The sequence below is a fragment of the Castor canadensis genome, chromosome 18 (assembly GCF_047511655.1).
Source record: "Castor canadensis chromosome 18, mCasCan1.hap1v2, whole genome shotgun sequence".
Lineage (NCBI taxonomy): Eukaryota > Metazoa > Chordata > Mammalia > Rodentia > Castoridae > Castor > Castor canadensis.
In genome coordinates this window covers 31,015,277-31,028,664 of record NC_133403.1, presented here as the reverse complement: position 1 = coordinate 31,028,664, position 13,388 = coordinate 31,015,277, and the positions used below count along the sequence as shown (strand labels likewise).

General features: G+C 34.5%; 2 protein-coding genes across 10 annotated transcripts in view; both read right to left on the bottom strand.

The window, feature by feature from the left end:
- LOC109687883 (dnaJ homolog subfamily C member 24) overlaps nt 1-13,388 on the bottom strand; it is a 128,521-nt gene that overhangs the window by 82,941 nt on the left and 32,192 nt on the right. For all 9 annotated transcript variants that reach the window (XM_074060638.1, XM_074060641.1, XM_074060645.1 and 6 more), the window contains exons 4-5: nt 3,660-3,728; nt 60-305 (exon numbers count right to left, since the gene is read on the bottom strand). In XM_074060638.1, coding sequence (XP_073916739.1) covers nt 175-305; nt 3,660-3,728 — 200 coding nt within the window. In that variant the 3' untranslated portion in view covers nt 60-174. The remainder of the gene's footprint in view (nt 1-59; nt 306-3,659; nt 3,729-13,388) is intronic.
- The window catches only part of LOC109677192 (dnaJ homolog subfamily C member 24-like), a 929,921-nt gene continuing 916,722 nt past the window's right edge, over nt 190-13,388 (bottom strand). The window contains exon 7 of the mRNA XM_074060656.1: nt 190-305. The gene's annotated coding sequence lies outside the window, so the exon portion shown is untranslated. The remainder of the gene's footprint in view (nt 306-13,388) is intronic.

Here is a 13,388-nt window from a genome sequence, read left to right as displayed (position 1 = left end):
AGTCTTTTTTGTGGCAACCTGTACAAATAAACAGCAATTTTCTATTAATCTGAACTGGCCTTTGCTTGATGATCTTGTATTTTCTTAGAATCCATTTCCTTGAAGCTTGAGTGGTCTTTTCTCATCCTGTCCGAATATGCAATGACAGGATTCCAAGTAGTGAACTAAAACATTTTAGCAACAATGAAGGAGTTCTATAACTAGTGAACATGTATCACAAGCAATCAGATTAACATCTTCGGCTTCATCCTTGGAGATGGTGTATTTTCCACCACATCGGCAACTCAGAGAGAAAGATTGATCATCTGCAAAGAAAACAAAATAGTGCTTCAAATGCTTACCAACAACTACTTTGTTAATACCCTTCAAAATGCAGTTCATTCCACAGGAATTGAAAACCAAAGAAAAGCTCAGAAAAGATAAAAATGTGTTTAAAAGAGAACTAGAAAAAAATTTCTTGCATAGGGGCAGTGTTTCTAAAAATGATCTGCTAAAGAATCCTTAGCTGTGGAAGAGATGGACTGAAGTTTAAAAATCAATAACCCAAAGATTCTGATGGGGAAAGGGGATGCGCAGAAGTAACCTATGAAATTGTTAAAAGTTTTCTGTTTTCTTAAGACTCATGTAAACTTTACATTCTTCACAGCAATGTATTTGTCTAAAATATTACAGCGAAGCAAAAAGAAAAACAGCAATACCTATCTCACTCTTCAGAAGCATGGTATTTTCCCTAGAATGTACCTTCCAGAGGAAAATGCTACCTCAACTGTTTATCAAGCTAAGTATCTATATACCTTCTGTTCTGGATCACGATTTCAAGAATCCTGACTTAAATACAGAAGCACAATACCACATGAGGTTTTTTGCTGTGAGGTATTGTATGTATATTTGCTTGGTGTTTACAAATGATATATGAACCAGTAGGAAAATAATTGATGTAAGATGCTCAAAGGAGGCAGTAAGTCTTGGCAATAATGGCACCGATAGGTTTCGGTTCTTACTGCACCCTTAAGCTTCCGTTTCCCAGGGTCATGGTCCTGCCTCAAGTCTAGCCTGAATCCTCCTTCTGCCCCAACCTCCAATCAGCATGAACCATAAGATCCTAACCAATCAGATCATGCTGAGTCTCACTGATGGGCATTTAAGCACCTCTCTCTTTCTCTCTCTCTCTCTCAAGAATCTCTCTCAAGAATCTCTTGGCCAGATCACTCCTCTCCAGGTGGTCCTTTTGGGCCTACATTTCCAACAGTAGGGTTAACATTTAGCCTCGTAATGGTAGAAATCTTAAGTCTGTCATTTTCCTGCAAGCTTAAATGTTAGCGTCCTTGGGCTGAAAGAATCTCTGATTCTTCTGGTCTTCTATTTTACTGGGAAGCAATTTTTATCAAAGAAAAATAACATTCCAATTATAGTATGTATTTTACTGCCATAATTTTTGTTAGAGATAAAGGAAGTCACAAAAGATTCATAATTTCCCACAATCAAATACCTTCAATCAGTTGTCAAGGTTGATTAACATTTAGATTTCATTATATGCACAGAAAGAGAGATGGAGATTCAACTACCTTGTGGTTGCTCTTTGTTGAGTTTAGTCTTGGAAAAATTAGCAATTAAGTAAGGCAACTTCAAGTTTCTTTTATCACTTAATCCTCTTTTATTGTTTACCACAATGTTTTTTTATTTCTTCATAAAGAAAAAAATTCATTCTTGAATTCAGAAGCACAAACATCTCTTCTGCTTAATCCAATATATTATGTACTTGACCATGTTTCCAAAGTGAGTTGCTTCATTATTAACTTGTCTGAAATGCATATATTCTAACCATTGATTTTCTTAAGCTCACTCTCCCCTTCTTGTTTTTTACCACCTCAATGAACACTGAGAAAAAATTTCAGGTGACATGTGGTAGGTAAATGGCACAGAGGATACCATGGGTTACTGTGGAGTTTTGTCATAGACAATTTCAAATGTTAATGCTTACTAAAAATTCACTACTTGTGGAAATTTCTTATTACATAATGCTCTTAAAGTGATAATCTCATAGAAATCATCTTAAATATAATGAAAATAGGCCAACAAAATGGCCAAGTCATAAAATAAGTAAGGCAAAAGGTAGTGTCAACCTCTCAGCAGTTCCAGGTATGCCTTTTAAGCACAATAAAATTCAACATTTCATACTGATTTTTGGTCAAGCATCTGACAACTTGGCTATGTCTACCATGTGGGGTTTTGCCACCTTTTCTCCTTTCCTGGATCTTCATCATCCAAGGGCATTGTGAAAAGGATCCTGAAGGAATCTAAACAACTTTTTACTTGCTCAATTGATCACACTTTTTATTTAAGAGTATGCTAAGGCTACTCTTTCCCACTCCAATAAAAAATTGTAGTTCAACACTTGCATAATTATTTTTTAAGTATTCTGTAAGAATACTGGCTTCATGCAGCTGTTGTTCAGTATTTTCTCTCAGGAAGATAAGGATTATTTCCATCTTTACAATGGTAAAAACCCTTAAATAAACAGCAAAGATATTCTGTACTTTTAAAATTACCTGTTTTGTTTAGTATGGCTTTGCTAGCTGTAGTTGGGATTATTCTGTCTCTTCACTGTGAGGTTTACTTCAGGGACTCCCAGGAACAATTACACACTTTTGACAATCATTGATGATTTCATGTTATACATTTCCTTCAACATGCTGGCATTTTCACTACCAGAAAGTCCATGTATTTATTGACTGAATAGATGCTTCAACAATTATTTTTAATTTAAACTATAAATACTTAAAGTTATATTAATAATAAAACTTTTCAAAGGTAAATGAAAGAAGAAAAATTACAAAAACCAGTTTTACTACATTTACACTATTAGGAATTATTAGTAAACAAAATTCTCAGCTACACAGGAAGCATAAGGAGGAGGATCACAGTCAAGGATGGCCTGGGCATAAACTGAAGACCTTATCTGAAAAATAAATATCAAATAAGAGCCGGATGCCAGTGGCTCACTCCTGTAATCCTAGCTACTCAGAAGTTAGAGATAGGAAGATCGTGGTTTGAAGTCAGCCCAGGAAAACAGTTCACAAGACCCTGTCCGGAAAAAAACCCATCACAAAAAAACGCGGGGAGGGGGCTGATGGAGTGGCTCAAGGTGTAGGCCCTGAGTTCAAACTCCAGTACCACAAAAAAAATAAAAAAGAAGAGCCGGGTGCTGGTGGCACACCTATAATCCTAGCTACTCAAGAGGTGGAGATCAGGAGGATCGCAATTCGAAGCCAGCCTGGGCAAAAAGTTTGCTAGACCCTATCTCAAAAAACCCTTCACAAACATAGGGGTAGTGGATTAGCTCAAGGTAAAGACCCTGAGCTCAAGTCCCAGTACTACCCCCCTCAAAAAAAAGGCCTGGGGCATGGCTCAAGTGATAGATTGCCTGCCTAGCAAGCATAGGGCCCTGAGTTCAAACAGCAGTAGCACCAAAATAAACAAATCAAATAAACATAGAATTAAAAACAGACCACATAAACACAGAGAGAGCGCCAAGCTATTCTTAAATTAAGATTTCCAAATATTCTATAAGGTTTCTTTTTTTTCTTTATATAATAATTTCTAGTATTTCTCTTCACTGTACATAAGACAAAAAAAGAACAAAAGAAAAAAAATCCAACCTTGGTTCCAAGTCATTTCTTCAAGATATACTTGAGCATCTACTGGTCCCATATTTCTTAGTTCATCAGCTGTAAAATACAAAATGAGATAATTTTGATATTTTTACTATGAAGAATGCTGAAAAGGCATCGCCAGTTGGTTATTACATTTCTTATTTACCTATCATTTTAAATTTTGCTTACTACTTTTGACAACAGTGTTAAGGCTACTTGACTTCAGCTAACTAAAAGTCTAGAACATACTGCTTGTTATAAACATTAGCAGTTAAAGTCTATCCCATTTTCCTCAACTATGCAATGTGGCAAAAGCATGAAGTCAATTTGATGATTTCTTTCATCAACTAATAACCTCTACTTTATGACACTAAAACTTTTTGTCAGATAAATTTTATCTGTAGCTAAGAAGGCATTTTAGACCTGGGTAAAGGCAACTATTTTGAACTTAATTATAATATTTTATTAGCTTTCTAACTTTAGATATCACTTGTTTCATCTTTATGATAGGAGTTTTATCTCTTCCTTATTTACTTCCTATTTACTATGGACTACATGATGTCCTCCAAAAATTTATATGTTGCAGCCCTAACCCCAATGTGACTATGTGAAGATAAAGTTTTTAGGAGGTAAATAAGGTTAAAAGAGGTCATAAGCTTGGGGTCCTAATGCAATAGTATTAGTGGCTTTTTTAAGAACAGGGGGAGAGAGAGACCTTTTTTCCACATCCACCCATGTATAGAGGAAAAGTCATGTGAGGACACAGCAAAGGGAGGCTGTCTGCAAGTGAGAAAGCTCATCCTTATTACTAACCTGGCCAACACCTTGATCTTGTACTACCCAGCCTCTAGAAATGTGAGAAATAAATTTTGTTTAGGCCATCCAGTCTATGTCATATTGTTATGGCAGCTCAAGCTGCCTAACAAGTATTCTTTAAATCAAATGAAATCAGGTTAAAAGTGCTTTAAAGAGTAAAGCTCTACCCAAATTTAAGGGAATGTTAGTCATCTGATTGCAACCAAATAACTAACTTATAATCCCACAACATGACTTTATTGTGTTGATGTTCCCTTGCTGGCCAATATTTTCACTGCAGATGGAAGGTCCAAGGGAGCCTGGAATCAACATAAATATAGTTAAGAGTATTGTCTATGTAGTAAAAGTATGCTTGCTTCTCTTCTTAAAACAACTGTAGGCTGGGACAAAGAAATCAAGTACAGATAGGAAGCACCTGTCTTTGTTTTTAAAGGCATGTTACATTTCTTGTATGCTTGTATTCTTCTAGAAGTCAATGCTTAAAAAAAGACTACTGAAATCCAGCCCCCAACTCCCATGAAATTTTCTTTAGCTGTCTCACTAGTCTCTTGTTCACTTGCTGAGAATACTTCCCTTTGTTCGGTTGTGTGAATGCCTACAATTTAATTATATTTAATAACTGCCTGTTCAAAATTTATTGGTGAGTTACACAATTTCAAATAGATGAAAAGATTATACAATATTTTGAGCTAGCCATAGATTTCCATTAAAGTATGTCAAATATTATACCACTTCATATTTACTGGGTACCAACAATCTATTAAACTGTCTCTAAAATCCAAAGACACAGACTTTGCTAGTGGTCCAGTTAGTTCCTCTATCCCTGTGTGCACACTGAATAGCTTATATAGAATGTATCAGTATGCTAAGAAATTTCTGAACACAACTTAATTTCTACATTCTATACAAAGTACACTTTGCTATCAAAGTCTCAAGGGTGGGGGAGGAACATATTTTATTTTCCTACTAGAAGGACCAACATGGTTTTCTGTAATAGAAAAATTAAACACTCTAAGATTTGAGGAATGAGGGTATTTGACATAAGAGCTCCTTTAGAGAAAAAATAAGTGTCATTAATTTACAACCAAGTTGCTGATACTGCAGGACATCTTATAGATATCTTAAGTAATTTTGAAATCAAAGCAAAGCAGACAAGGCACAGGTAATGACAAATCAGCTTTCTCAATCAAATCTATCTTGAATACTTTTTTAACTATATAAATGACAACTCACTTATATACCCCTTATACCATTTTTATTTAAAAATGATAAAAGAGAAATAACTTGCAAATATAACTGCCAAGCAAGTCAGGTTCCTATTGTTCTGCTTCTCTACTGGAAATTATTGTTATTCTCACCTAGTTACTACTTCATGTGCAATCCTTTCTATTATTCCACCCACTCAAAACAGTGGCTTTTACATTTTTATTATTATCTTTTCTTCTTTATGCATAGGAACTTTAGCACCTATTCTTGGTTAAAAGATTAGCATAGACCATCTCATGGCAAAAGAGAAAATAGAACACAAAAATGGTTAATACCTTACCAAAGGTCAGTCACAAGGAATATATTAAAATATTCTATTTCGGTGGCTTTCTACACATCTGTATATTGACCTGATTATTCAATACCAGGTGCACACAGGACAAGTTTCTGTGAAGATCCTGGTTTTTAAGAATCAGTATCTGACATAAAAGAGAATGTGCGGTACAATTCCCCATTATATGAAAAAATAACAGGCAAAACTTCCCCATGGTGTTGGGGGATGGAGGAATGAGTGTTGCCAGGAAGAAGTCACAAGGGGCCTTCTGGTTAAATGGGTGTGCTCACTGTGAAAACCTATCAAGCTATACACTTAGATTTCTGTGCTTCTCTGTATGTATGTTATACTTAAACAAGAAAAGTTTTAAAGGTGGTGTTTGTGACTCTAATGGCTACATTTTAAAAATAGGAACAAGAAAAGAAAAGTTAAAGAAAGTGTTTTCTTTGAAAGGACGGTAATCTAACAACTTCTGAAAAAAGACTGGGGGTGATTAACTCAGAAGAAAATTGGATCCCTGGAGAACTGTATAATGAGCAGGCCGGGAACATACAAATAAAGGTGACTCTAAATGTGGGCGGTGGGGGGTGACAAGATCCTTTGTTGAGAGGCAGATGTCCAAAGATAGAGCAGTAGCAAATTCCACACCACTACCCCAACCCCCACTACAATTATAATGGAGCACAAACAAATCAATGTTTTTTTTTTCTTTTTAAACAATGACCTCTGCTTGTCCACCATTGTGGTTATAATTTAAAAAGCTTAATTCTTCCCTATCCTCTAAAGTAACTCATAGGAACCCTGTAATTAGCTTTGATAATTGTCTACTAATCAGGCATGGCAACTTCAAAAGAGATAAGTTAGTTCTCTTTTGTATTGCCTATTATAAATATTTTTGCTCATTGCAATAAAACATCTTAACTGGTATCTAGAAATGGAAATTCTATCTCAAAGTTCTGTTAATATAATACTACTAAAAATGTTGAGAAAACAAAATGACTTTAATTGAAGGATCAGATCCAAGATTTAAAATCTGGAATGTTTGCTACAAAATATTAATAACTATTAAAAAAAAGAAAACCCACAGCCATTTGTAAAGAAAGAGCACTTGCTGAACTCTAGCTTGAGTCCTATGACACTACATGATTTGATTCTTTAGAAGTAAGTGGATTCAACTTTTTCTAGGATATCTAGAAACATTAAAGTCTGTTCGCATCCTATCCTGTACTCACAGGCTTAGCTAAGTAAGGAAACAAGAAATACTTCCAAATTTACTTTTACATATAGAAAGTACTGCATTATAATTAAAGGGAGGTTCCTGAGGAATATAATGTAAAATCAAATAATTTATGTGGTTACTTGAAAAAGAATCTTTCAACCTTTAGAAGTATAGGCCCTTCTGACCTTGTGTTCTATTGGATTTGTCTGACAACAAGAGGTGAAAGAATTCTGTGGCTCCATTGTCTCAACATTGGGATCTAAGAAAACACTGGCAGGACTCATCAGAGAGGTTTATGAGCCTGCAATTCAAAGAGATTAAAAGGAAAATCTACTGAGATTCTTTCACACTGAAGAATAACATTAAATAACTATTAGCTGCTTGGTTCAGTAAAGCTTACTAGAGCTCTCGCTGGGTCATTCACAACTTTCTAAAAAGAGGAAAGGGTTTTTTCAGCTCCATTTGGGAATCAATAAATATTTCTTACTTCTTACAAGACAATGGAATTCTAGTCTTTTAAAGCTTCCTCCTAATGATAGTAAAATTTCTAAACAACTCTGTTTAATGTCTAGATAATTACACTTCCAATCCCAGGAAACTTTCTAACTGTAATTACAATAAAAATAAAAAATAACACAACCAAAAGCTATAGGGGAGAGGAACTTAACTTTAATCATAATGGTCGAGGTATTTAAGAGTCTCATTCAATCAAAAAGATTAAGTCCATCTGTCCATATTATTCATGTGTTAGAATGTCATATTATTCAAGTGATCATGTCCTTCAAATGTTGTCATGTAGCAATTAATCCACTGTTTTGTTTTTATGCCACTTTAAATACTTAAAGTTTACTCCAAACATAAAGGCATGTATGTGTGTAAATCAAAAGCAAACAGCAGCGTTGTTTTTTTAGATCTAACTCACTATCATACTGTCTTAGAGCCAAGTAATTTAATTTTAAACAATCATTCTTAAAAATCATTTCACTATACACATTAAGTTTTTTTATATAAGGAGTAACTTGAAAATAATCAGCTTCCTTGTTATTATGTCTCTGTTCTTGGAAAAGTCTGATAACAGAATGAGAATTAGACAACATTTAATTTGAAAACTTTATTAAATTATAAAGCCCTATAATCCTTTCTCAGATAAAGTCAAATTCACATTGAACAAAAATTATAAACTTGGAATTTAATTATGAACTTAAAGAACTGTGGAGCTTTTATAAACTAGATACAAACATAATACTCTAGAAAGGCACCAAGTGAACCCCAGAAACTGAATTCCTTCTGTTTCACAACAGAACAGGTAGAATAGCAGAAGACATAGGCCTGGCCTCTTGTTCTGATCCTCAAATTGCCTCATCTTGACTATGTGGAATTAAAAATAGTGGGCTGCACACAATTTGGTAGCCTAGTATACTGATTAAGACTCAGAGACGATGGCTGTGAATTCCCCCTCCCCTATCAATTACCAGCTATGTGACCTTAGTCAAACTACTTAACCTTTCAGAGCCTTTGACTCTTTCTCTGGAAAACAGACAATAATATCTTCCTCACAAAGATATTTACACAGTATTTAAAAGAAAGACAATTGCCACAGTTCTAATGCCCAATAAATGACAGCTACTTTAACTATTATTATCTCATAATTCTTGTGTTGAACTGTCTATACTAGACTCAAACAAGAAAACAACTAAAACCCAACCCATTATTAGTGGAGGGTAGATGGGAAGCTTCGAGTTCTACAGTTTTAGGAAGGCAACAACTCTTGATCTTGTCTGAGTTTGTAAGTTTGATGTACTTTGCTATTGCTGATCCCATTAAACCTGGCCCATTATTATCAAATGCACAGTCTATATAATTTATTTAGTCCTCCCAAGGTATCAAACAGAATGAAAAGATAGGAACTAGAGGAAAAAAAGTCAAAGTAATTTTATGGATTAAATTCAGAGGGTACCGATTAGAACATCAAGAAAAGTTTTGGAGAGAGGCAGGAGTGGGGAAGATGAGAGAGCTTAAGGTGGACATCAAACAGAGAATAAGCTGTGAAGAATCAGGATGGGAAGGTGTTTTGAATAGTGACAAACAGTATAAGCAGATGTGGGAGCACCTAAATGGACCAGAGGAGGAGATTCACTTTAGGTATGCAATAGGTGGAGAAGCTGAAAAAAGTTAACAGGGCCAAGCTTAAAAACTACTGTCTAATTTGAATTTCAGGTAAATGATTAATGTTGTGTTGAGAGGGAGGGGAGTTATGAAGGTTCTTAAATAGAAAAAAGCTACATCAATCCAAATGTGAAGTACTGTGGGAGAAGACAGCAGTAGAGAACAGAAGACCACTAAGCAGCTTTGGAAATAATCTGGGTACATGTTATAACCTGGGGATGGACTACTATAGTGCCTGTGAGACTAAAAAATCACATAAGGGAAAAAAACTCAAAAAAAAAATGTCAACTGACATTTCTGATTCACTGGTTATAAACAGAGAAAAATAGAAGTAACTAGAGGGTAATATGAAACCAAGATGTCAAGTCTGAGGGAAAAAAAAGCAAGCAATGAGAAGGGTGGCCTGGTCTTGGTTTTGAACCCACTGATTTCAACTGGGTCAAGTAATCAGGTAGGAATTAGAAGAGAGGCCAATGTTGGAAACAATAACTTCCTAAAATTCTACTTACTTGTATTATTAAATCAGACCCCTGAATCATGTTCACATATTCCAGAATTACAACTGCAATCTTCACAGATTTTTCTATCATTTGAAACTAGCCAAATTATTAAAAATTTATGAAAATGAGCTTAACTTTTCACTGTAAAAAGTTATTTGGTTTCTAATAAAAGAAAAATAATGTAAGTAGCCATCTCATGACAAATAAGATTAGGAAGGGGACCTTCACAGAAAGTTTTATCTGTACACACTTCTTCCTCTCAAGATAATGTCACTCCCAACTGTCTAGATGAATTTTCTGCTTCATTTCATGTTTTACTTTTTCCCAGAAACGGTCACCAAAAAAACACACCGCCTGATACTTATGTTCAAGTTTTTACCTGAAGCAAATTTTTACAGCCAATTTTAAAATTCCTAAAATCAAATGGAAATCCTAATCCAATTCAAGTATTCTGTAAGGGTCAGTTTTAGGACATAATTTACACAATTATCTACTGGCCTGAAGTCATTAGTCCTAACAGTTAACCTAAATTCATACTATTTACATCTGAAAGTATGTCATTTCCCCCTAATGTGGAGTTTAGTCTTTTACCCTGATATCCTTTCTAAGAAGAATTTGCCAATTTTGAATTTAAGAAATTATCTGTTGATTTAGTTATCTGTTGCTTCATGTTGGTAGGTACATGTTACAACCTGGGGATGGACTACTATAGTAGCTGTGAGACTAAAAAAATCACATAAGGGGAAAAAAAACTCAAAAAGAATGTCAAGTGACATTTCTGATCACTGGTTATATACAGAGAGACATTCCTCATTTGGTTCAAGATTTACTTCCTTATCTTTTATTCCCAAATACTTCCTAATATTCCTAATAAAGGGATGAAGTGAACTAGTGAGCCAGGCTGCTTTGGATATCTATGTGCTTGACCAGTTGGCAGAATGAAGATACCACATTACCAAAATAATTCACAAATAGAGAACCAAGTTATATTTTAATAGAAAATAATATATTGGCAAGGATTCCAAATGTAATCCACTTATTTTTTTGAACATTATTTATTCTAATTAACTGCACCTGAAGGTTTGTCCCTCTTCAGGTCATAGAGAAGCTATATCACTCTATAAAGCCAGTGACACATCAGAAATCTGTTCGACTACACATTACAAAGCTATTGAATCATGTTCTCTATTATTTTCCCATGATATACTAATGTGTTTGTTTAAATGTGTTTAATATATGAGCAAACTCCCCACAAGATTTATAAAGGCATCAAAATCTATTCAATAGATATTATTTATGTGAATATTTTATAAATCCTGAAAGGGTTGTCCAAAGTGCTCATCTGATTGAATGAATAACTACATGCTTTTCAGGGGAACACTGGAAACAGCCTTTGGAAGCATTCGTAGAAACAATAAGTTAAATATGCCAACTGGAACTAATTGATTAAATTCACTAGTTAACATTGCTTTCAAAATGTATAATCTCTGGGAACTGAGTATTACTCATCCATCTCTTAGATTTGCTTTACTTCAGCCTGCACGATACTGCCCTAAAATGACAAACTAAGAGTATGGAAGTGGAAATGAGGGGGGAGAAATATGTATTTAAATATGTATTTAATAGGGTTACCTGCCCTATTAATAATTTTTCTCTATTAGAAATAACCCATTTGATAGTTTCTCTGATATGAATGCCAGGGGCTCCTTTCTTATACAACCATGGGCAATATTGATGAGGCTTCCTTTATAACAGCACCAATTCTGAGCTGTGAAATATGAAAAGCATTCAACATCAGCCAATAAAAGCAACTCTTACATCCTTCCCAACTATTAAGGAGGTCAAATTTAATTTAGAGATAAATTAATGTCAGGCAAGAAACCAACATACTTAAAGCATACCCTATCAAAATGAATTATCACTGCATGTAAAAAAAGAGTTCTGTGTAACAAAAGTTATTTCCATGTCTGAGGTGGGGGGGTGGTGACCCAGGAAAAAAACAAACAAACAGTGCTTTGACCTGGCTGTCACAATTCTCTCTCTCTTGGTAACCTATCCTGGTCTTAACAATTAGTCTTAAAGGTCTTCCTCATATCAAATCTAAATTCTCACAGTTATAAGATCAAGTTCATTTCCTTTATTTGAGAAGCCATTTATTGAAGGTTGCTGAAGAAGAAAAATTAATATTGGTATTCAAATAAACAATCAAAAGTAGGTTTCAGATTTTTGAAAAATAGCTCTGGTATGAAAGGTTTAAAAACAGAAAGTTATATTTTTGTTTTGTTTTTAACAGCAGGCTAGTCTTCATTTAAAGTTGAGACACAGCACTCACTATTGGGAGTTTCTGATAAAGAAGGTCATACTTAATACTTAGATCTGAGATATTAAAGTGTCATTACAATTATATGTCTACTGTCCTTTTGGAATAGCTTAATTCAGTAACTACCTACCCAAAAAACTTGCAAAGCAAACTGGCATTACATAAACTTCAGGTTTCTTATCTGAATCATGAATCAGGCTCACTTCTCACTGTGATCTGTCTAAACTTCATCGTGATCTCAATCAATTACCTACAAGAGCCCCCTGTCATACAGTAGGCCACAGGTGCTTCCTTATTAAAAGCTTAAAACCAAGCATTCAAAACTCAAAAGAAATTTACAATTCCAAGAACTTCTTTGAAGATGTTAATTATTTGTACTTTTAACATCTCTTAAAGCTTCCTTCATGCAATTCTATAATCATTTTAAGTCTAGTTTTCTATTTCTTTCCATTTCTACTCTACCCTACTCTATATCTTACTGAGGGAATATTTTATGACTACTGATCTCTCCCTACCTCCTTTGTTTTCATACAGCAGACTTCTAATCAATTTCACTGATATGTTCTTTATAGTACAAAGGTTATGGAGTGGTAAAAATGCAAACTGACACTGAAAATATATGACCTACTCTCTTTAGGATGCAGTTTTGTATGAATTATTCTTAAGCAAACTGGCACACCACACAGTAAAGATGTACAAAAACACAATGGGAGAACCATCACCTCCAGTAGCACCTGGTGCCTTTAGGAACATGGACTACCTCACATACAACATACTCAGGTACATTAGCTTCTGTACTTTCATAGAGATTATACCATGTAAAGCAAGACTGAAAGATCTATGGACAGAGCTTCTCATATGAACACACTTCTAAGTTCTTTCGCAAGAAGTACGCATTTACTAAAGAGATACCTATACCAAAGAAAAGACCCAACAGTCAACCCATATTTGAAAATCAATGCAAATTCTTTAAAAAAAGTACAAATACCAGGTTCTTAATTTTTTTTAAAAAAAAAGCTCATCAGTCTTTAAAAAAGTAAAAGGACCTTTGAGGTCATTAATGCTATGAGTAAATCATTATTAAAAACAAACACTCCAGTACATAAATGAATAGCTCATTAAGTCTTTTCACAAAGCAGTAAGATCCACTAAAACAGAAATACTTTACTAATAC